At 36.1% G+C, this 23,532-nt stretch overlaps 1 protein-coding gene across 4 annotated transcripts in view; it reads right to left on the bottom strand.

Annotated features, from left to right (window-relative positions):
* clstn1 (calsyntenin 1) overlaps window positions 1–1,716 on the bottom strand; it is a 50,777-nt gene extending 49,061 nt beyond the window's left edge. For 2 of the 4 annotated variants that reach the window (XM_065285549.2, XM_065285551.2), the window contains exon 1: window positions 1,433–1,716. In XM_065285549.2, the coding sequence (XP_065141621.1) occupies window positions 1,433–1,514 (82 nt within the window). In that variant the 5' untranslated portion in view covers window positions 1,515–1,716. The remainder of the gene's footprint in view (window positions 1–1,432) is intronic. The other 2 variants (XM_065285550.1, XM_065285552.1) reach the window with 1 other exon arrangement.
* Window positions 1,717–23,532: the final 21,816 nt, after the last annotated feature.

Here is a 23,532-nt window from a genome sequence, read left to right as displayed (position 1 = left end):
CAGGCTACACAATTCAGTGTAAAGGTGCGGCTTTTACTCCACTTAACTGATAACAGCAGGGAAGTGAGCAGGTGTGTTTAAACAAAGCTGGGCAAACTCAAAGAAACCCTGTGTAATCCATCAAGACTAATAAACTTATCCTAAAATAACAAAAACCATGTCAGACACCCTTTGGAGTCTGCATACATACACAACAGAAACTCGAAATTTAGAGGAACCAAATCTGAATTTGCTGTCAACTTTAAATGGGAATTAGGTTTAAATAAAGTAATATTGATGTTAGAGCATTCAACCCACTCATGTGAACATTTTAGGCTAAAACAGGCTGTTCCTGTTGCTCATTTGGTAGAGCTTTCGCATTAGCAACGCAAAAGTCATTGGTTCGATTCCCACAGAACAATCATACTAATGAAAAATGTATACATAGAAGTTCCCTTGGATAAACATCAATGGTTAAATGTTATTGGACTCCTCCCATGAACAGAACCACAGAAAAGTCAAAAAATGTTTACTGACGGCATGCACATGGCAAAAATGAATATTATCGTATTTATTAATAAACGCAATGCATTTACATCACACATAAAGACATAATCACATTTCCACATTAAACAGTAATGTATAAGAGGTGTGTGTGTGAGTATGTGTGTGTGTGTGTGTAAGGTCTGCGCGTGCACCTGCAGCGATGTCCTTCAGTGCTATTTGGCTGCGAGTGTGCCGTGACAGAGATGAAGGTTTAAAATCAGACCACATACAGTAATCCACGCGGGATCTGCAATGCGCGCGGCCCTTTATCTCTACCCTTAATCATTTTATCAGTTCAAATAACAAAAGAATGACACATAAACAATGTATCGTATAAAACTGAATTAGTAGGTTGGGTATATTGAGTAGTCAAATTCAGACACATAAAAATTCAGATTTAAAGCAATATGCCTTTTGTACAAATATCTACATGTCTAAATTCTTGGCCACGGGTGTGGGCACCTAAAATTGTTGATGTAAATGATTGACAGTTAAAAATAGATGTCAAGAGACACGGATACTATAAGGTTGACATCCACTGCAATGAATTAAAGATAAATTTTAGCACGAGACGAGAAATTACAGAAGAGATAGATTTTTTATTAAGGTGCGATCGATGTATGAGTGCGCGTGACACTGGTGGACGCAACATCCACGCGCTGCGACTGAATTATTTCAGATATTTTTAAAGAATTCTCTCTTAAATGAGCATACTTACAGAAACATAAAAAATGTTTCATACATATCATAAATTATTATTTTCAGCTATTTTAATCTTCCAGCTCTTATATTACGTCCTCACTCGAGAGAGAAGGTTAATAAAGAGACAACGCTTTAAAACATTGAAATATAAAGAGATATTCTTATTTGTATATAAAAAAAATAATAATATTTTGGTCTCGCTTACCTTTAACTGCCTCCACCGCGCATAATAGTCCCAAAAGCAGACCGACTGCAGACGCGAAAGGTTTTACCTCACGGTTCCGCATCCCGTCGTTGTAAAGAACCGCGTAAAGCTTTAAACAGTATGATTCTGGCTCCTATCGGCCGAGAAAATCAGATTTCACTCAGTGTTATAATAATATCCAGAAGATGTGAATTTGGGATTAGTGCGGTAGATCTAAGATGGCTGCCGCCGCTCTGCTCTCTCAATCACCGTTCAGTCTCTCTCTCTCTCGCAGCTCCGCAGCTGCATCCAACGGGAGCGGTGCCCGACTGACGTCATCACTGTTATTGTGGGCGCGCGGGCCGCCCGCTTTGCCCTTTGCATAGTCAAACCACAGAGCAAAAAAGGCAGGGTGTGCATTAAAAACATGCGGTTTGGGTGTGTAAAAACAGTATATATATTCACCCTAAAGTGCTCAAGCGTAAACATTATGATTTGCTGTGCACATTCGGATTTATATTGTAGTGCTGCTGCATCGGGGCGTTAATTACCATGTAGCCTATATAATGATAAATGTAATTTTAGGTAGGTTACCCAGAAGAAATTTTGGTTTGCTGTTTTATAGATTTTGATGAAGCATTTAAGTATCAACTTATTCTCATTTGTTTCAAAAATAAATTAAAATAAAGTCTAATATAGCCTATCATTAGAAGTGATTTTTTTTATTTCCTTCTCATGACCTTTTCTGTATAAAACATTTATATACATTTGTTTCATTATTGCATTTTATTAACCCCGTTGGACTATGAGTTATAGGATATGTGTTGTTTTTTTTGTTTCTTCTGAGTTGAAGGACATCTCAAAATGAATGAGGGAGGCTGAGGGAGAGGGGTGGGGGTATAGATTTTCTTGAATGAGAGGTTAGAGGTCAAGCCTGAGGAATAAGCTATAGTTATTTTTGGTCCCTTTAAGAAGCTGTGTAAGATGCTGTTAACTGTCCTTACCTCTATCTATTAGTATTGTTTTTATAGCAACCAACTTTCTTAATAATGTAACCTTCATAATATTTTCAATTAGTGTTTTGGCTAAGTGGCCAATTATTTATCCTATTATTTATCAGCATTTCTCTGGTCACACCCAGAAACTCCTATTATTATCATAATGGCTGCAATGTAATCATAAAAAATCATACATTTTCAACAATTTAACACAAATCTGTTTTCTTGTTTTCCTGTTTTCTGAGTTTTTCTATATCAAACTTTTTTCTGTGTACTTTAGAATGATGACACCCAAAATTTTCCAGCCCAGCAATTTTTTGGTGTTGAAGATTACGAGATAGCTTTGTTCGCCTGCTGAGCCCACCCGTGGCTCTATTTACAGGGAGGAATTCTTTTAATTTTTCATCCATGTTGTTTGCTCAGTGAATCATCTTATATTGTAAAGAAAAATCTTTACAATAAACAACAATTCTCTATCAACCACTCAAGACATGCAAGAAAAGTCTATGTGAAATAATGCTATTCACCAAGCTTGATTCATCATCCCTTCCTAAAAGCAGGGGAAAATTTAGAGACCCATCTCCTCATGTCAAGCATTGCCTGCAGAGATAATAAGACTGGGTCACTTTAGTAGAGTTTGAATGTGCCACACTAAAACTCCAGTGCTTTTCTTTTATAACAAGCTTCAGTGTCTTCTTTCCTCTGTTTCCAATAGTAACAGACAGAAGAACGGGCAGTCATGGTGATATGGGCTGTTATGTGATGGAGGAACTTTATAAACAGGAATGTATGCCAGATAGACAGAATGCAGGAATGCACAAAACAGTTAGCTGTTACCGTAGCATATTGGTGCATTGCTCAAGTTTATGGAAACACCTTATTAAAGTCGCTTTGGATAAAATTGTCTGCCTAATGCATAAATGTAATTGCATTAATGAAATAAAATGCATGTCTGACTCACTTTTATTTTATTACCACAACAACTAACTAAACCTTATATAACATTTCTCAAATTTCCCACTACAGTTCTGCTCCTATTAGCAATTTTTGGCTTTATCTCGCATATTTGGCTGTACACTGGAGTTATACCATCCATCTTTAACTTTGGCTCCTGTCTGTTCGAGTACTGAATACATTATTAGTTAGTAGTCAATGTCATATTCTTCATCCTTTGTGCTGTTTTTAAATTGTCTTTGTGTGACGATTTGCTTTGGATGATAATAGGAGGAAAATTTTCCTCCCTTACGCTTTGTGAACCAGAGAGCTTCTTTGTTTTTGAAATCCTGTGCGACATTTGTTATTGAGTCCACCATGATTTCGGCTCAACAAAAGAGAAAGACTAGTGCAGTGGTGGGTGTTTTAAACCTGTTTTGAGACATCCAAACAGATAACATTAGTGTGCAGAAAGTGTTCAAAAGAATTTTTTGCATTTTGACACGCATTTGTGTGTGTGTGTGTGGTGTGTGTGTGTGTGTGTGTGTGTGTGTGTGTCTGTGTGGTCCCCTGAGACACAAAAACAAAGGAAAAGAGGAAGAAAAGGAAACAGACAATCATAAAAAACACATTTTAAAGACAAGATGTACTTGTTCAGCCTGTCACTGTGGTAAACAAATGTTCACACATTGCTGATATTTAATGATACTTTTTGCCTCTTGCTTTCTATTTTTGCCAGTGTGATGTTCTGTTTTTAATGTTTAGGGTTTCACTTTCAAGTGTGAATCTAATTCAAAATATGAGATAAGTTGTGGGTACTTTTAGTTGAGTCCTTATACAGTGTTGAATCATTTCTTGACATTAACATTGCCTCCATTGTATTTCATGCATATTCAAATGTGCTAAAAGGAGTCAATATTATGATCCATTTTAATTTATAACACATAATGCAAATCAGCTTCCGCTGATGCCGAACCGGGTTATTTACCTACACTCTAAAAACAAACGGTGCTAAATAGCACTAAAAATGGTTCTTGGCTGGTAATCATAGAGGCACCATTTAAAGTTCCATATAGCACCGATGAAGTACCTGTATAGCACCGGTGTAGAACCATATTGTGCTATGTTGAACCATCTGTGGTGCTATAGTGGTGCTATATTAACCCTGTATGGTTCTTCATAGGTGCTTCATAGGTGCTACATAGCACTAAAAATGGTTCCTCTATGATTATGAACCAAGAACCACTTTTAGTGCTATTTAGCACTGTTTGTTTTTAAAGTGTATAACATCTATGTTTCCTTAAGAGAGAGATAAGCTTCTGGATTCAGCACATGTTCTGTTCTCTACCAGGAATCTTGCAATGAAAACAGTGAGAGTACAGTGAGATAAAAGCCTATTAAAACTTTCCACTTATCAATTGCACTGTGGTGTCGCAGACTCGCAGACACTACTATTTTATTATTTATTTGTACATTTTGTTATATATATGTGAATAAAAAAAATCATGCACACTTTTCAACCCACAAATCAATCCATGCAAATCATTAAAAAAAATCCAATTCAAAAAGTATTGCAAGCTGAGAAAGCAATCTTCCTTTATTGATAACAAAAAATAAAATGCATTTTAAAAACAAATGTTTCGATTACACACTTTCTTCAATGTTTTATTTTACCAAATAATGTTCCTATATTTTCAAAGCATAAACCATATTGTGACGCCCAAGAAGTAAAATCAATAGACAAATAGACCATGTTTCCATGTTTTATTATTATAAAATAATAATATAAAACGACTCCTTTATTATCTAGTTTGATCTCCTGAGGGAAAATTTTTTTTCTAAAGTTTTGTGTTTCATTTAGCTGGTCATGATTTTTGTTTATTTAAACACTAAATTTATTGTTAAATCCATTTTCATTTTGCTAGTCATGATTTTTGTTTATTTAAACACTAAATGTATTGTTAAATGCATTTTCATTTTGCTAGTCATGATTTTTGTTTATTTAAACACTAAAGGGTGGTTTCTCGGACAGGGATTATCTTAAGCCAGGACTAGACCTAGTTTGATTAGGAAATCTAACTAGTTAATTAACATGCCTTAGTAAAAACATTACTTGTGTGCATTTTGAGACAAAACAAAGGGCACTGATGTATTTAAATATATGTAGAGTTTTGTTGCAAAACTTTTCAGATTTTTTTTTTCAGAAATCTCGTTTTTTGGTTGTGCATTCCAATTAATATAAATTCAACTGCAGTTGGTTTGTTTTGATTTATACCTTCATAACTTAAAAAATACAGCTAAGTAGCACCATAAAACAAAATAATAACATGATAACATAATAATAAACATGTTTTGGCAAAAATGTTAAAAACGGAGTTATCTCGTTTTGCAATGAAACTCTATGTCAATGCAAGTTGTTTTCAGTTTGGACAGCTCTTGCATTTATTTCAGTCTAGGACTAGTCTGGGAAACCACCCCATAATTTATTGTTAAATGCATTTTCATTTTGCAGTTTACTAAGAATTCAGTCATGCATATAAGTTTAAAACTGTGAATTTAAAATATTAATTCACATACTTCAGTATATTTAAATTATATGTGTAAGTTTTGGCAATCATTTGTGCACCAGAATAGATATTTAGACATATGTTAAATACAGGCTAAAGTCTCAAAATCTAATTATGATATTAAGAGCATCAAAGTTTTATTTCAGTCATTGATTTCAATTTTACATTAATTTTAATCTTTGGCATGACCTTACTCTTGACTATTAAACATATCAAGGTTATGTTTTTACAGAATGTTCTTTACATTTTTTTTCTCTCACAAAAATGACTTTCGCTGTGTTTTTAAAGACTTGGTCACATATTTAACTAATAGATTCAAACTTTATTTTTTCACATCTCATCACAAGGTTAGTATTTCAAAGGTTTTTGTACACCTGGAGAGATTTTCCTGCACTGTAAAAAATTACTCTGGAGGGTGTTAAATTTAACCCATGAAAATTAGTTATAATTTAATTAAGTATATAAGCTAGCAAGTAAAATAAAAAATAATGGGTATATTCTACCTTCACTATCCAATTTTTAACAGTAATAACTGCAATACTAAAAAAATAAGTAACATATACCCCAAAATATTGGCCTTAGCACCGCAAAGTGCGCATGAATCAACATCCAGGCGGGACTCGAGTCACCATTTTTTCATATCATATCGGCGGGAGAACTGCGGTTTGTTGACAGGTAAGTTTTTATTTAACTTGTTGATATCATCATGAATGGAATGTTAAGTTGGTTAACTGTAAAATCTACCAGAAGTTTAGTCATTTGCGTGCTTCTCTGTCTCTGTTGTTGACAGATTGATAGGTTAGAATATGTCAGTCAGGTTAGCTTTGAATGAAACATCGCCCAGTTCTTGCACCTGCGAATACGAATAAATATCCATATTTATGATTAAAATATTAACTTCCATTATTATTATTTACATGTCTGAATCTCGTGAACAGCGGAGCTGCTCAATATGAGTGGTTGAACTTGAGCAAGCCACGTGACGAGAGAGAGCAGCGGACGGTTGATGTACGATACAGACGGGAGGGCGTCGAGCAAACAAACAAACAACGGTAAAGCTGTCGATGCTAGATAATTACTGTAAAAGTTTTCTTGCATTTATCTGTTAATATATTGAGTTTTGTTTTAGAAGGGATCCATTTATGAAGCCATTTTATTATTATTATTATTATTATCATTTACGGATATATACTTAACGTTGCCTTTCGCTTTTTAATGTCTGTTCAAAAAAGTATTTCGGAGTTCATATGTTATATATGAGACTTGTATATGAAGTTGAATCACTTAAAATTGAATGTAAGTACTTCTTGTTAGTGTTCAATGTTTTATGCACGTGTACTGTGAGTTATAGCATAATATGAAGTTGTATTTTTGCACTTAATAAGTTTTAAATGAAGTTGAAATGTTTGTTTGTATCGATATAGCATGCTAGTCTACTGAGGTAAATGAGATCAGTTTTTCCTCTCATATTATTGTCTTCTTTAATTTTCTAATGATAACGTGAAGAACAGTATTTAGGAATCTTGCTTTTAATGGTTTTTAACATCTCATGAAGCCTTGGTTTATTTTGTTTTATGAAATAATATGTTCAAGAAGCTTTATGTAAAACTATGATATGTTGTATTTCACTTGAAATGTATTGGGGTTATTATACGTCCAATAATTAGTTTTAAATGTTTACAGAATGTTATTTGGTCAATAAAGCAAGCAATTTATGCAATCTTGTGCATGACTATTTTCTTATTCAACCCTCTCTGAATAAGTAATATGTAATGTTTCTTAATGGCTTATCATTATTAATAATAATTTAATAGATCTGTGCCTTAATACCAATAGGGTTAATGTTATTCATTTTTTTATAAGTAATTAGTTATGAAAAAAATAGGTAGACCTTACCTAATTTTTTTTACTTTATCATAGTAATTAAATTTAGGTACTTTTTAATCAAATATATAGGATATAATTTACTCAAACAAAGTGAGTGCAAATTGTTACAACAATTTTTTTGAGTAAATTCTATAGGTTGTTTTTTACAGTGTGTGCAAACATGTCATACACGCACAAACTGTGAGAGACAGAGCTGTCAGACGCCTGTCAATTATTGAGCTGTTATCTTTAGAGATGTTGCCAGTCCGGGTTGGAGAATATTTTCATCTGTTGCCTGGCAGTGGTGCCCAAAGAGAAGAGACAGAGTATGACAAAGTCAAAGAGAGCAGAAGACAGGAACTGTAGTCTTTGAAGCCACAAGGTCTTATTAGGATGGTGTTCAAAAATGCTGGTGAAAGAAAAATAGATTGCTTTCCCTGGAGATAAGACTAACTGGAATATGACCTACATTCAACCTGCCCTAATATCTTGTAATGTGCTCTGACTTGTTTATTAAAAATTGGGCGAGAACATCTACTGTCTTACATGAATAACTCTAGATCAGTGCTTCCCACTTGGGAATTTACGGGTAAGGGGGATGGATCCGATATGCTTTGAGCTCAAATAAAGATGCCTAAAATGTTTCACTAATAATTTTATAAAAACAACAAAAGTGTTTTATAAAATCATATGCTTACAATGACAAAATATGGTACATTCTCTCGTTTAAAAAAATATTTCAATTTTGCTGGCTCCATCTTAACGTGCATGTAACAGAAAAATCAATCAGAAAGACTGCTTTGGATCACAAAACATATACACTCTTAAAAATTAAAAGTCAATTTTTGGCTAAATGTTCCAAAACTAACCTTAAACATCTAAAAAACCCTTTCAGTTTCACAAAAGCTATATCTATCTATCTATCTATCTATCTATCTATCTATCTATCTATCTATCTATCTATCTATCTATCTATCTATCTATCTATCTATCTATCTATCTATTTATCTATCTATATATATAAATAGCTACCAATATGTACATCTGAGGTACTAATATTAACTCTTTAGATGCAAAGTTGTACTTTTTAAAAGGGTAACGTCCCAGTGACAGCTCATCTTTTTCTGACAGTGTATGTATTTGATATTATGGCTGTGTTGTCTTAAATCCAATTTCTCCATCTGTTTTGTGCAGGTGGGAATTTCTTTATGTCTTTGATGAAGGCAGCATCTTAAAAAGGGGGTTGATTATTGAATTTAAAAGATGGTTTAAAAGATCTCTGGCCAACATAAAAGCCCAATGTTGACATGCTCGTTCATGCCCCTCTGTCTCCCAACACAAAGCAGTCAGGGGCAATGCTTTTGCCATCAGACAATCACACACAACCACACATACCCCATCAGTCACCTGCAGACAAACATCCCCCCCGACACCTTTTTTTAGGTAACCCGAAAGCCCTTTACGGGTGAGAGCAACCCTGAAAGGGTCACTGGAACCTTGGCATGAAAAACCAGATTCACATACAATAGGAATGCAGTGTGCTAAACACTTACACACTTTAGATCTTCACACTTTAATTGCTCTATCATCTGCACACTGTTAGACAAAATGGTCAAAATATGTACCCCAGCTGTCACTGAGGCAAAAAGTCCAGCTTCAGCTTTGGACCTAAATACTTTTTTACTGGAAAGACAGTATATGAGAAAATCTGCAGCCATGGATATTCACATCTGTCATATTGTAGCCATGTTTATATGGAGCGTGGGTAAAGCTCAAGGTGGCTGGAGGGAAGAGGGGGGCGGTTGGATTTATGACCGTTTTCTGTGGAAGGGACAGTGGGCTTCTCCCTGATGAGGAACAGACCGTAATAGAGCTGAAGCTTGATTTAGCGAGGGGTATATCAAAAAAGATGGCAACAGTGTAATCCAGATAGATGCTCGGCCTCAAGACAAATCAGCAGCAAGTCGGCACAATCACAGAAAGATTTGGCTGAACACACCTCACACTATACTGAAGATAAAAAACTGAGAATTAATTTCCAGTTACTTAAGCCTCACATTTAGGATCTTTTAAAAACACGTTCCTTTGAAAATAATGAAAAAATATTAGTGTAAATAATATATAGTAATAAATAATAGTATAATAATCTTGAGGTATGTCATGCTTTTTTGTCAAGACTATTAAAAGTGAGCACACTAACTATAACTAATGTGTAAGAAAATATCCTTTGAAATTACAAACATTGTATACATCAGTGGTTCTTAAACTGGGGGCCGTAGCCCACAGGGGGGATACGAGATGGTATCAAGGGTCCCCAGTTTTATGACATTTTATAAAATTCATTAATTGATCATAAATTCTGTGTATTTTCACCTTAGAAATAGGCAACAGCAATACATAATATGAAATTAATATGTTTTGTTTCATTCAAATATTAAGTTTTAGATTGTTAATGTCATAAATTCTTTTGAGGGAAGCAAAAAAGTTTTAGAACCACTGGTATACATAATCTAACCACTCAAATCCCATTGGGCAGCTGTTTCTTCGCCAGTCAAAGATAAAATTCTGACACATCTGACGAAAAAAAGTCTTCGCTTTTTCGTGAATAATCATGGCAGTGTTCATGGCTTCTTGAAAAAGTTCAAACCTCATTGGACGGTCTGTTTAGACACAATGGTCAAATGAAGTCTTCGCTTTTTGTAGTACGAATAATAATGCCTGTAAGCATGGCTTCATGTGAATCTATTGTTTTATTTAAGCTTCTGCTTATCGCGAGAAATATTCCTGCCGAACATTCGCAGGAGTGTGAAGTATGATATACAAAAGTAGGAAGGATTCAAAGTCCTAGACATAGAAGATAAAATTTGCTTTTGCATTTTTCGAATAAAAAATACAAAGACTTACTTACCAGTATAACAATATTAGAAAGAAAGTAAACAGGATAATTTTCATTACTGACTTCATGCACAAACTGGCACCACAAGGTCATGAGTATGATTCCCAGCAGGGAGTACACACCAATAAAGCTTCAATGCACGGTTAGCTGCTTCGGATAAAAGTGTCTGGCAAATGGATGAATGAAACTTAAACATTATACCAGTATGATTTAAAGGGAACATATCATGAAAATCTGGCTTTTTCCATGTTTAAGTGCTATATTTGGGTCCACAGTGGTTCTATCAACTTAGAAAATGTGAAAAAGATCAACCCAGTAACTTACTTTTGGTAAGCCATTCTCTACAAGCATGTGAAAAAATAGCTCGTTGAAATTTGGCTCCCCTTGTGATGTCAGAAGGGGATAATATCTAGCACTATCCAACTACGGCACTGCCATTTAGTTCAACGATCAGCTCATTTGCATTTTAAATAAAAATTTCATTTGCTCTATTAAATAAAATATAGTGACATAATATAGCGACAGAAAATAAGTGTGTCATCATCCACACATTCCCAATAAACCTCATTATATCTGTACCATGATGCTCTCTCTCTCTCTCTCTCTCTCTCTCTCTCTCTCTCTCTCTCTCTCTCTCTCTCTCTCTCTCTCTCTCTCTCTCTCTCTCTCTCTCTCTCACACACACACACACACACACACTGTGTGAGCAGTAGTTCAGCTATTCTATGTGACCTTTCAGTTATTGATCTTCTCCAGCACCCATAGCTCTTCTCTCCCATCAGCCGCATATTAAATTCCTGACTGCTTGTATACCTGCAGAGTCAGCAAAGCTGAGTGATTCATATGTTTGTATAGAGGATATTTACTTGAAACAAATCGAAACATTAGCTTACACAAAAAAGTAAAGAACATTAGCGCTTATAAGTCAAAGTCATTAAATCACATCCAGACAGCTTTAACTACTTCCAGCTTTTCTTTTATACCTAAATATCTTTAACCGGGGCGCTTTGATGTCCCAGTGGTTCATTTTTATTACAACTTTGTTTAGGAAGGGTCAGAATTATAAAAAAATATTGTCCTGTTATGTTTGTATTTCTGTTGGTTGTTGTTAGTGGATGAATGAGATACTCGATAGTGACCCAGCAAGCAATAACCATTTTATCATCTATGTGATCTATCTACCATTATATAAACACACAACAGAATTGTAGTTTACAGTAATATACAAATCAGAATGAGCTTGCATTTGGTGATATTATGCATCTGGGTAATTCCCACGAAATCCAGATTTAGAAGGTGTCCAGCATCATAATTTTTTAAAAGCCCTTGAAGCCCATTTTTTTTCATATATACATGTCTGAACTTACTATAACCATTATTTTTAGAGGATTTAAAACATATTTCCTATAGAATTATTTACATTTTTTAGATTATCATTATCAAAAATTATCATTACCGCAACATGATATTACATTAAATATATGCTTTTACAAACTCATGTTTCGGTAATGAGAACTAAAAAGTTGTGCTAACTTTTGACAAACAAAATTTCAACTTTTATCCGGAGAGAAAAATAAGAACTGCTTACCTGGTAGCCATCTTGAGTGTCACAATCAATTATGTCCCTTCCAACTAATTATTTTTGAAAATGTTCCTTGAGGGCTTAAACAATGATTGAAAATTGTTGCAGAGGATGAGAACATTGGTCTTGGACACATTTATATTCCTTATTATTGTCTCTACATTTACCAATGATCACCAAATACCACATGTTTCTTTACTGTAAATGTTTATAGTTTAACATGCACTGAAGCTTTTTATTTTTTAGATTTTTTAATTATAAATATTTCCATGTCAAAGAACCCAAATCCAGTCATGGACACGTTGCGGTAATTAAAATGTTTCTCCTTAAATGTGGAAAAAACAACAAAATTGGTTTGTATGATGTCAATTGAAATCATGTGCAAAATAGTACATAAAGACATGTTTGTAACTGTATGCTTTTTATTTTGATAGCATTTACTTTTTTTATCAAAATGTTTCATGACACCTCATAAGTCTAATTTGGCGAGAATCACCCATATTTATTTATTCATTTAGCAGACTTACAAATGAGAGAGCATTAAACATTTTGTCTAAGATACCCAAAACCAATAAGAAAAGCATAATTCAGAATATCTGTCAACCAAAACTAGCCTGTTTAATTAAAAAATGTCTTTTAAATGTCATTTTCCTACAGTCCCACTGACACCTTAGGAAGAGTGGACCAACCTGTCCAGAATGATCCTGTCTGGAAAAGTCTCCCGTTGCATTCTTCAACCAAGCACGGAGGTATTTTGGGAATATGTCTTAGGATAAGATACTGTGAGAACAGCTGCTATCTAATTTTAAGTTTAGTGTTCGCGGATCTGGGTACTATGAAAACTATCCACAAGTCAACAGAGGTTCACAGTATTTATAAGTGTAGCACAGCTAAGCATAACATACCAGGTTCAAAATTATCCCTTAAGTTATGCAGTAGCAGGGGTTTAACTGCAGATGTCAGACTTCTGGGCGAACTGTAAAACTATGTACAACGATGACTTCATTTGAAGATTTTTATTAAGATGGCAAATGTAAAAATAAAACAGGAATGATTTACATGTGTTCCTGTAGCTCAATTGGTGCACACAGTCTGACCAATGCCAAGGTCATGGTTCATGTCAGGGGTGTATAGTGCTAATATGTAAAGCTTGAAGGGACACTCCACCTTTTTGGAAAATAGGCGTTAAAGATTTGATTTTTACCATTTTGGAATCCATTCAGCTGATCTCTGTGGTAATGATATTACGCAGCACTGCGAAAATAGCCCGATGGTAACTTTCCATGTTACGGCAGCAAAGTCCTTGATTATTACGCCAGAATGAGAGTATAGTTCCTATCCATATCGGCCTAGAAAATCGCAACTTTTAATTTCCGTCTGTCATAGAACACGATGTAACTACAAAAGAGTCAAGTTTTAAATAAGAAAAATATCAAAACTCTTTGGTTATTTTTGAGCGCGATGCTAATGGTCTAATCAGATTCAATGGATTATGCTAAGCTATGCTAAAAGTGCTTGCGCCAGACATGGAGATCGACTGAATGGATTCCAAAATGGTAAAAATCACATGTTTAACTTTAGGGAAGCTGAAAAATGAGCCTATTTAAAAAAAAAAGGCTAAAGGCATCTCAAAGGTGTGAACATCTGAGCCCATGGCAACAAGCTAAAGACAGTATAAAAATATAGCTTATACATTTAAGAAACACTAAGATAAGTATATCTTGTTGCTGTGGTTCTTCTTTGCAAAGAAAACAAGAACATACCGTCTTTATTTTTAGTGCCAGTAAGGACAAAAATACTGAAGCATGCCCTGGTGAGACACTGAACCCATTTTACATCTACACCCCTGTGCCAAAGAGCTCACTGGGATGTATTAAACTCTACAGTTTAGTGCTCCATCGAAAAGCCCAAGGCGATAAAATGGGTTGTTTAATTCTCTTCCAAACATCCGAGACACACCACTAACAGTAAACAGGCAAAGATCAACCTTATTGACTAGGAAAAGACACACATAAATTATTCATCCATCACTTCCATCACAGACCACTTTGGTTCACGGCCCATAACAAGATTCAAATTACACGCAACGAAGAATCAAAGAGGCTGTGCTCATCCGATGCCAAAAACATCTATGATACAGGAATGCGACGCAAGTGGAGGAAGCTGTCTGATTGAATTCAGGATCCTCGACTCTGCTCAGCAGGACATCATCAGCCTGGAGTCAGAAGAACAGCAGGATCTCCAGCATCTCTCTGCTGACTGATGAATGCTACGTCAGGTTATGCTGAGAGTCACTGCACGCCTGTCCTGACATCACCAGGATTAAACTAAAGACCATATTAACTGTTACACTCTCAGAAATAATGATATAAAAGCTGTCACTGGGACCGTACCCTAATATGTACCATTTAGGTACAGATATGTATAGATTTGGTAACAATATAGAGGTACTAATATGCGCTTTTTAGGTAAATAAAAGGTGTAATTTATGAAAGGGTACAACTCATCTGGTGACTGCTCATCCAATTGGCTCTATTTCAAAATAAGTGTTCGGAGTGTCATGTGTGTTGCTTGCGTTTTCAAAATATGTGTTTGTTGTGTCATTTAAATCTAATGGCTTTAGTCTTTAAAAGAGTTAAAAATGTGCTTAATGCCAAGAGAGGTCACACTAAAGACTGACTTTTACCTAAAGAATCCATTTTGCCAAATTGTGGGGTATTTTTAGATTTTGTGTACATATTTCCTGTATGTGACGTCACCCATTAGTTTGTGAAGATCGTTTTTGAAGCTTAAAGTAGGCGTTGCCTGCCGTCGCCATCTTGGCTGCGCATCACTCGCGGAAAACCGAATATGGGTAAAGAGGTGGGATGTGGGTGAGCCTGGCTCCGCCCTCCTACGTGCTTCCGCTTAATTTTCATTTCGCTTCAGCAGTACGTCTGGGACTGCTCTGTAGTGTTTCGTTTTCTCCTGCAAAAATCTGCAGGACCAATCAGCGAACAGATGGGGGTGGCTAAGAACGATGACGTTGAGGTCGTGCGTCAGTTTGAGTTGTAGTTCAGTAATGGCAGCGGAGAAAGACGTGAGAAAAGCTATTCGGTCCGTTGTTGCAAAACTGCAGAATATACAGAAGTTAAAGCCGGAGCAAGAACCAGGTTTGCTAAGTTTTGTTGGTCTGATTATTCGTACTTAACACCGGTTTCGGCGCATGATATACGTCACGACCACACGTTAGCGATTGGCTTTGGCAGATCCTGAGTGACTCTGCGCAGATCCAATAGTTTTAAACTTCAACAGAGGACCCTCTTTAACGGAAGTAACGCTTTGCAGTGGAGCTTGGCCAGACTCTCTGTATAAATGAAATGAATGTACGAGTCTGGTTGGGCCAGGCTAGAAGCCGTGGTGGCTGGTTGCTGAAACCACGCCCGCCTAGCTCGAGTCTAGTGACAGCAGTGGCTGTTTAACCGTCACTCAAGCGACCACATCCTTAATTATGCAGAATTTTAAGGCTTAATATAATTTAAACGGATGAGTTACAAAAAAAAGTATCCCCCTCACAGTTGTCATGAAGGGCAAAATTAGCTATACAGACCAAAAAGTTATTTTTTGGGCCATTTTGCCTTTATTTGATAGACAGTAACTGAGAGACGACAGGAAAGTACAGGGTGGAGAAAGGGGTATGGGATCGGCAAAAAGACCTCGAGCTGGAATTCAAACTCGGGTCGCCGGAAGTGCATCTGCACCATATGTCGGAGCACTGTCCACTACACCATCGGCTCCGACCAAAAACACTTTTTGTACCAGGCTGTAAACATATTATTTTCTACTGTAAAGTTGGCCATTTTTAACATGGGAGTCTATGGGAATTGACTCCGTTTTGGAGCCAGCCTAAAGGGGCCAGTCGAAGAATTGCAGTTTATGTTACTTCCATATTGGCTTCATCAGAGAGATCGGAAGGTTGCCCTTCGATTATGACATCCCTCCGATGTTGGGTTATGACGTCAATCCAACGTTGGGCTATGACATCACTTCTACAAAATATGCATACTACATAGTGCGTCCTTCAAAGTATTCATACTTCAAAGGATGCGTCCTTCAAAGAATGCATACTATAAAGGGTGTGTACTAAAAAGGGTGCATACTACAAAGGATGCATCCCTCAAAGTATGCATACTACAAAAGGTGTTATGACGTGAGTCCGATGTTGGGTTTTGATGTAAGGCCGATGTTGGGTTATGACATTACTCCGATGTTGAGTTATGACGTCCCTCCAATGTTAGGTTATGACGTTAGTCCAACATTAGGTTTTGACGTCACTTTGATGTTGGGTTATGACATCAGTGCGAGGTTGGGTTATAACGTCAGTCCAACATTGAGTTGAGGTTTGGGTTATGACGTCCCTCCGATGTTGAGTTATGACGTTAGTCCGACATTGGGTTTTGACATCAACTCGACGCTGTGTTTTGACGTCACTCTGAAGTTTGGATTATGACGTCCCTCCGATGTTGAGTTATGACGTTAGTCCGCCATTGGGTTTTGACGTCACTTTGATGTTGGGTTATGACATCAGTCGGAGGTTGGGTTATAACGTCAGTCCAACGTTGAGTTTCGACGTCAGATGGACATTGGGTTTTGACATCAACTCAACGCTGTGTTTTGACGTCACTCTGAAGTTTGGGTTATGACGTCCCTCAGATGTTGAGTTATGACGTTAGTCCGACATTGGGTTTTGACATCAACTCGACGCTGTGTTTTGACGTCACTCTGAAGTTTGGATTATGACGTCCCTCCGATGTTGAGTTATGACGTTAGTCCGCCATTGGGTTTTGACGTCACTTTGATGTTGGGTTATGACATCAGTCGGAGGTTGGGTTATAACGTCAGTCCAACGTTGAGTTTCGACGTCAGATGGACATTGGGTTTTGACATCAACTCAACGCTGTGTTTTGACGTCACTCTGAAGTTTGGGTTATGACGTCCCTCAGATGTTGAGTTATGACGTTAGTCCGACATTGGGTTTTGACATCAACTCGACGCTGTGTTTTGACGTCACTCTGAAGTTTGGATTATGACGTCCCTCCGATGTTGAGTTATGACGTTAGTCCGCCATTGGGTTTTGACGTCACTTTGATGTTGGGTTATGACATCAGTCGGAGGTTGGGTTATAACGTCAGTCCAACGTTGAGTTTCGACGTCAGATGGACATTGGGTTTTGACATCAACTCTACGCTGTGTTTTGACGTCACTCTGAAGTTTGGGTTATGACGTCCCTCAGATGTTGAGTTATGACGTTAGTCCGACATTGGGTTTTGACATCAACTCGACGCTGTGTTTTGACGTCACTCTGAAGTTTGGGTTATGACGTCCCTCCGATGTTGAGTTATGACGTTAGTCCGACATCGGGTTTTGACGTCACTCTGATGTTGGGTTATGACATCAGTCGGAGGTTGGGTTATAACGTCAGTCCAACGTTGAGTTTCGACGTCAGATGGACATTGGGTTTTGACATCAACTCGACGCTGTGTTTTGACGTCACTCTGAAGTTTGGGTTATGACGTCCCTCAGATGTTGAGTTATGACGTTAGTCCGACATTGGGTTTTGACATCAACTCGACGCTGTGTTTTGACGTCAATCCAACATTGGGTTTTAACGTCATCGCAATTTTCATATACAACCGAAACGGAACATTTGCCCACATTTGCAGCTTGACGTCAGGCCGCTTTGGCCCGTTCCACCTCATCCATTGAAATACAGACATTTCTGGTCACCCAGAAACCCCCAGAGCCGGCATTGTTAACATTAATAAATAGATGCTATGTGTCTCTAACTTTCTGCTCTGTCAATCATGATACTGCTGGTTGTAAAACCGCTTATCTAGCATTTTTTTGTTCCTTGTATCCCAAGGAAGAATATTTGTCAGGCTTTGTCAGGAGTTTCTCCAGTTTTCCCTTAAGAACCCAAACAGAATGATGATAAATATGCCTGGAAAATAAAAACAAATGCATTGCTGTTAACAAAAGTTTCCGAATGTGTTTTTAGGGATGGTGCAACTTATTGTAATTGTGCCACTTTCTTACCTAGGCATTTTAACCTTTATTACACGAGGACAGGTCATTTCAGGCCATCTTTTAAATTGTCAGCGAGACAAAACATCTCATGAGAATGCAGTAAATGTCGAACGTGTTTTGTGCCTAACATAGCATCTTAAAACACTCATGAAGCTAGGACGCTGGTGGAAAAGCATGGTATCTTGCATAGATGTGTGTTAAAAATATGTGACAAATGAATATAGCCCTACAGTATAATCTAACCTATTAACTCACCCTAGTAAGGATCTCATCATATGGTGCTTTGTCAACAACCATTACTGATCAACCATAACAGCACCTCTTTGAGATTCTCGGAGAAGAAATTTAGGTTAATGAATCAGCGAGGCCCTTAGTTAAAGTCTGACCGCTGCATAATTAGCATGTCATGTACTGTTTCTATGGTAACCACAGATAGCAGCTATAGTGATGTTACTTGTCCTGACAGGTATGGACACATGCTTTTCTATTAGGCCTACTTCTCACATAAGCAACACAACTGATATGAGTGAAAAGGTTTCAAAGGAAGCTTATTTTATATATCCTATATGGGCAATAAAACTGCATCCTGTCCATTGTCTTTCCTATTTTTGACTTTATCCTCATTTTCCCACGTGTGTGTCAAACCTAGAGTGGAGGTGGAAGACCTGATGGCAAAAGCAGAGGACATGTGAGATTGTGAGAAGGTGGACAGAAATGATGGGTAGCCTCTCTATATAATATACAGTATGAATGGTACATCTATTGCTTAGAATATAAAACGAATTTTGAGGAATATATTGATTTCTTAAAAAGACTTTAGCTGGGTTTTCAAAGATTGGGTCAGATATAGCCTGCTTATAAAGAGAACGTTGATAATATAAATAGAAACCTGAAGCATGTTGGTTTGAATATATCTTCTGATAACTTCAAAACTGTCTAAAGTAAGTAAACTGGTAATAAGAAACTAAATTAAATACATGGTGATTACGTAAAACTGCTTTATCCTATTCGTTCTTGAAAAAACAAATTCGGAAGACAGATGGTAAGGCTAATGTCCTCTTTGTAATCCAGGACAAACGGATGTAGAGATCTGGTTAAGTGAGATGAGAAGGATCCTGGATTAATCATCACGAGTTCAACTCTGGATACTCATTTAAACAGAGAGCAGTTTCAGGACAGGAACCACAGACGAGAGACAGCATGAAAAAACATTGGCTCTCCACCCACATGAGTCATTAAAGTCAAGCAAATCCGTAAAGTATACGACCGAAAATAATAAAGAGGCGTGCAGGAAGAGGATTTCATGACCTCTATTATCACATTTCGGTTGAATATCAGCTCTTTGTATTTGGATCTGTATGTATATTTAGAAATGAAAATAAATAGAGATGCTTTTTATATTCACAAAGAAAATGATCATTTGAATGATACAGCACATGACCCAAAGTGACTCAATAACATTATTATATCATATTTAGGTCAATGACGTGATGTTAATTATTTTGTATGGTTCAATTAAATGTAAAAGGGTAAAATTTCAAAATACATTTGCAGATTATTTGCATACATTCTCTGTTTTGAGGAGCAAGTCTAAAATGTCTGGTTTCATTTCATTTTGAAAAAAATATTTGTGTGGAGGACAAAAAAATGACAAATAAATAAATGAATAAATACGTAAATAAATAAATAAATGTAGATATATGGAAATAAATACATAAATACATAAATAAATACATGCAGAAATAAATAAGTAATTAATTAAATGAATAAATAAATAAATGTAGTAATATGTAAATAAATAAATAAATAACAAAAAAAATTGATATACGTAAATAAATAAATAAATAAATAAATGCAGAAATAAATAATTAATTAATTAAATGAATAAATAAATGTAGTAATACGTAAATAAATAAATAAATAAATGTAGATATACGTAAATAAATGAATAAATAAATAAATGTAGAAATCAATGAATTGGTGCATATATTTATTTATTTATGTCTTAATTTATTTATTTATTCATTTCTACATTTATTTATCCATTCATTTAATTAATTTCTTATTTATTTCTGCATTTATTTATTCATTTATTTCCATATATCTACATTTATTTATGTATTTATTTATTTATGTATTTATTTCTGTAAATCTACATTTATTTATTTTATTTAAAATACAAATATATTCATTACAAATGTGGAATAAAATATAATCATCATATAATTACATACATTTTTACATCCTATGTCAAAGATTATTTAAAAACAGAGCTGTTTTCAGCATATGTCCGGACTTATATTACAAAAACGCATTGGAATTTACATTTAGAAATAACTTAAAATTATATAAAATGATTAGCTATATAAATGATTATATAAATGATATAATAAGATTTTTTATGACTATGCTTACATGCCATCAAGGTGAATATAATATTTCATATTTCTCATTCTTTGGCACAATTAGCGGTTACACCATTTGACATTTTCAGCTCCATTCAGGCTTAACTTTCATTAGAATGGGGCAAATTAAATTTTTGAATTGCATAGAATCAACATAAATACATTATGTGCATCAAAGTAAACTTGATGCATGCTTTACATTTTTTTTTATTTAATATTATATATATTAATGTTTTTGAATTTCTCATCTTTACAAATTTTGCCACTGACCCATTTAGGTTAACATGTATTCACAGCATATTGCATTTTTCATATACTTTAATAAGCGTCTTTGAATTAAGTGTGTTATTATTGCCAGAGGGAGAAACTTCAGTCAACACGTTGAGTCCTGCTCTCCACATAAGCTTATTAAATGTCTGTTGGTCTACTAATCTAAATTTAGCAGTGACTCTCAGAAAAGAAAATGGTCAAAAAATAATCTCTAGCTGTCACTGGGGTGTTCCCCTTTCAAAAAATACATAACTGCACTTAAAAAGCTCACATTAGTACCTCTAATGTATACATCTGTACCTAAATAGTACATGTTAGGACTTTTTTAAAGGGTCCTGCCCCAGTGACAGCTTTTGTTGATCATATTTTCTGATCATATCTGACAAGTTTTCATTACTACTTTCCAGAAATGACAATTCCAACTTTCAGGGTTTTGTCATTTTACATCCCCTGTCATCAGAAATGTGTCACTTCTGTAAACCTTTTAAATGTATAATAAACCCTGTGGACCGGCACAGGAGAGACAGTTACAGATTTTATCGAGCCTCCACGCTTTCGGAGAAACATCAGGACCCTTATTTTGCACTCTAATCTCCCTTGACTATCAGGACAGCTTTTTAAATCAGCCAAAGTGACGGGCACTCATCCGAGCATACAGCATGCCTTCAAACCATCAGGCAACTTTTTAAACCAACATCATGAATACTCAAGTTATATCCTAGGGCAAGAGGCTTCATCATTCAAAGATCTGAGATGCATGTAAGCGTTTACAGTTTTCAGGCAGATCTCTGATGGATCCAGGATGAGGATAACTAGTCACGTGATGAAACTGTGTCTCCATGTCAAGCTCTTAAATTGGCGATACATTTGAGGACGATTCATTCCCATTTATATTCCACAGCAGCTGGCGCTTCAAGACCACAGCCAGCCTCCTCTAAATCACAGGATTTGACCATCTGTGAAAGATGGCATGAGGAACAGTGAACAGATGTTGGATATTATATTGGGAATTCCTGTAATCAAAATCTGCTGCAGCCCATACTGTACTGTACTGTAAATGGTTGTTTTGGATGGGTTGGCATCTAAACATGAAAGTTACATTATCATCAAGGACAGTATTGTAAATATTAGTATGATGTTTCTTTTTTTTATAATGTGCATACACCGGAACTGGAACATTTTTCAAGGGGGTACTATGCGAAGCTAGTCAGAACATTTATGTAGTGTCTCGTAATGTCAAAATATGTGTTTGGGGCATCATGTAAACTTATGTGCATCACTTGTCATGTCAAAATGTGTCTGCTGCAGACGCTTCGAAAGGGTTTAGGATTAAAGAACTCACATTTGCCAGATACTCGTTTAATCTTATGTGTAATCAGAGTTTACTGTTCATTAAGTCTCTTGTATTTTGTGAACGTGAGCGTCTCTTTTATCATAAACCCTTTCGACGCATGTGGAACGAACACATATTTTGACATGACGAGCAACACACGACACATATTTTGAATTTGCGCCCCTCGGAGGAGAGGTCGACGGCCGCCACTGCTTAAAAATGGCTTAAACATTTGGTCAACTGTAATGGACATCATGTTTTCAAACTTTATGATGGCAGTGAACCCACATATGATTAAGCTTTATTTTCTTAAATATATATCCATATATTGTATGAAGAAACATTTAGACTGTGTAAGCTAAATAGTTTTTGTTATATCAAAAAGGTAGCAAATTGTTTACAGACTTATATAATTGGCTACACACTCGACTTTTACAGTTTTTGCTTTGTCTTTTTTAATTTCTGGGGACCCCTTGGAACCTTCTGGGGGACCCAGTTTAAGGAGGATTTAAAGGCGGGGTGCATGATTTTTGAGAAACGCTTTGGAAAAAAAACACTTGTAGCCAATCAGCAGTAAGGAGCAGGTCTCCTAATCGACATCGTTGGCTGGATTGCGTATGTGCGGATCTATCAAAAGAAGGTGCAGATTCTATTGGGGTATGGGAGTGTTTGTTTAGGTGATTTCAAATGTCAGCATTGGCTTTCAGAGATTGTGCACCCCACCTTTAACTCTTTCGCCGCCATTGACAAGATATCTCGTCAATCAAGAGAAAACGCTTCCCTGCCAATGACGAGATTTTCCGTCTTTCCTCAATACCGCTATTCCTTCCGCAACTTTTTAAACCCGGAAGTATTGAACTATGGCAAGCGGCTGCATGTCCGTGTCTGTTTTAAGATCGCTCTGAATGGGATCTCTATGAAAAGTCTGTCACAAAAATGGAATGATCTCTGCTTTTTGTGGTGTTTTTGCAGAAACCTACCCATATTCAAGAGCTGATTACAAAAGATCTACTGAAGGTACCCAGCAAACATTGGTCGGACGGCAACGTCGTCTCCCTGGCCAAAAGAGGTCGCGGCAGGACGCCACAAATGGTGTACTATTGGTCCGAAATCAACGTCGTCTCCCCGTCCAAAATTAGTCGGTGCTGGACGGCACAAATGCACAACATGTCCTAAAATGCATTTATGTAGTCCTTGTGAAATAT

Source organism: Paramisgurnus dabryanus, chromosome 21 (genome assembly GCF_030506205.2).
Source record: "Paramisgurnus dabryanus chromosome 21, PD_genome_1.1, whole genome shotgun sequence".
NCBI lineage: Eukaryota > Metazoa > Chordata > Actinopteri > Cypriniformes > Cobitidae > Paramisgurnus > Paramisgurnus dabryanus.
Note: the sequence above shows the minus strand (reverse complement) of the source record. Positions and strands in the feature narration are given on the sequence as shown.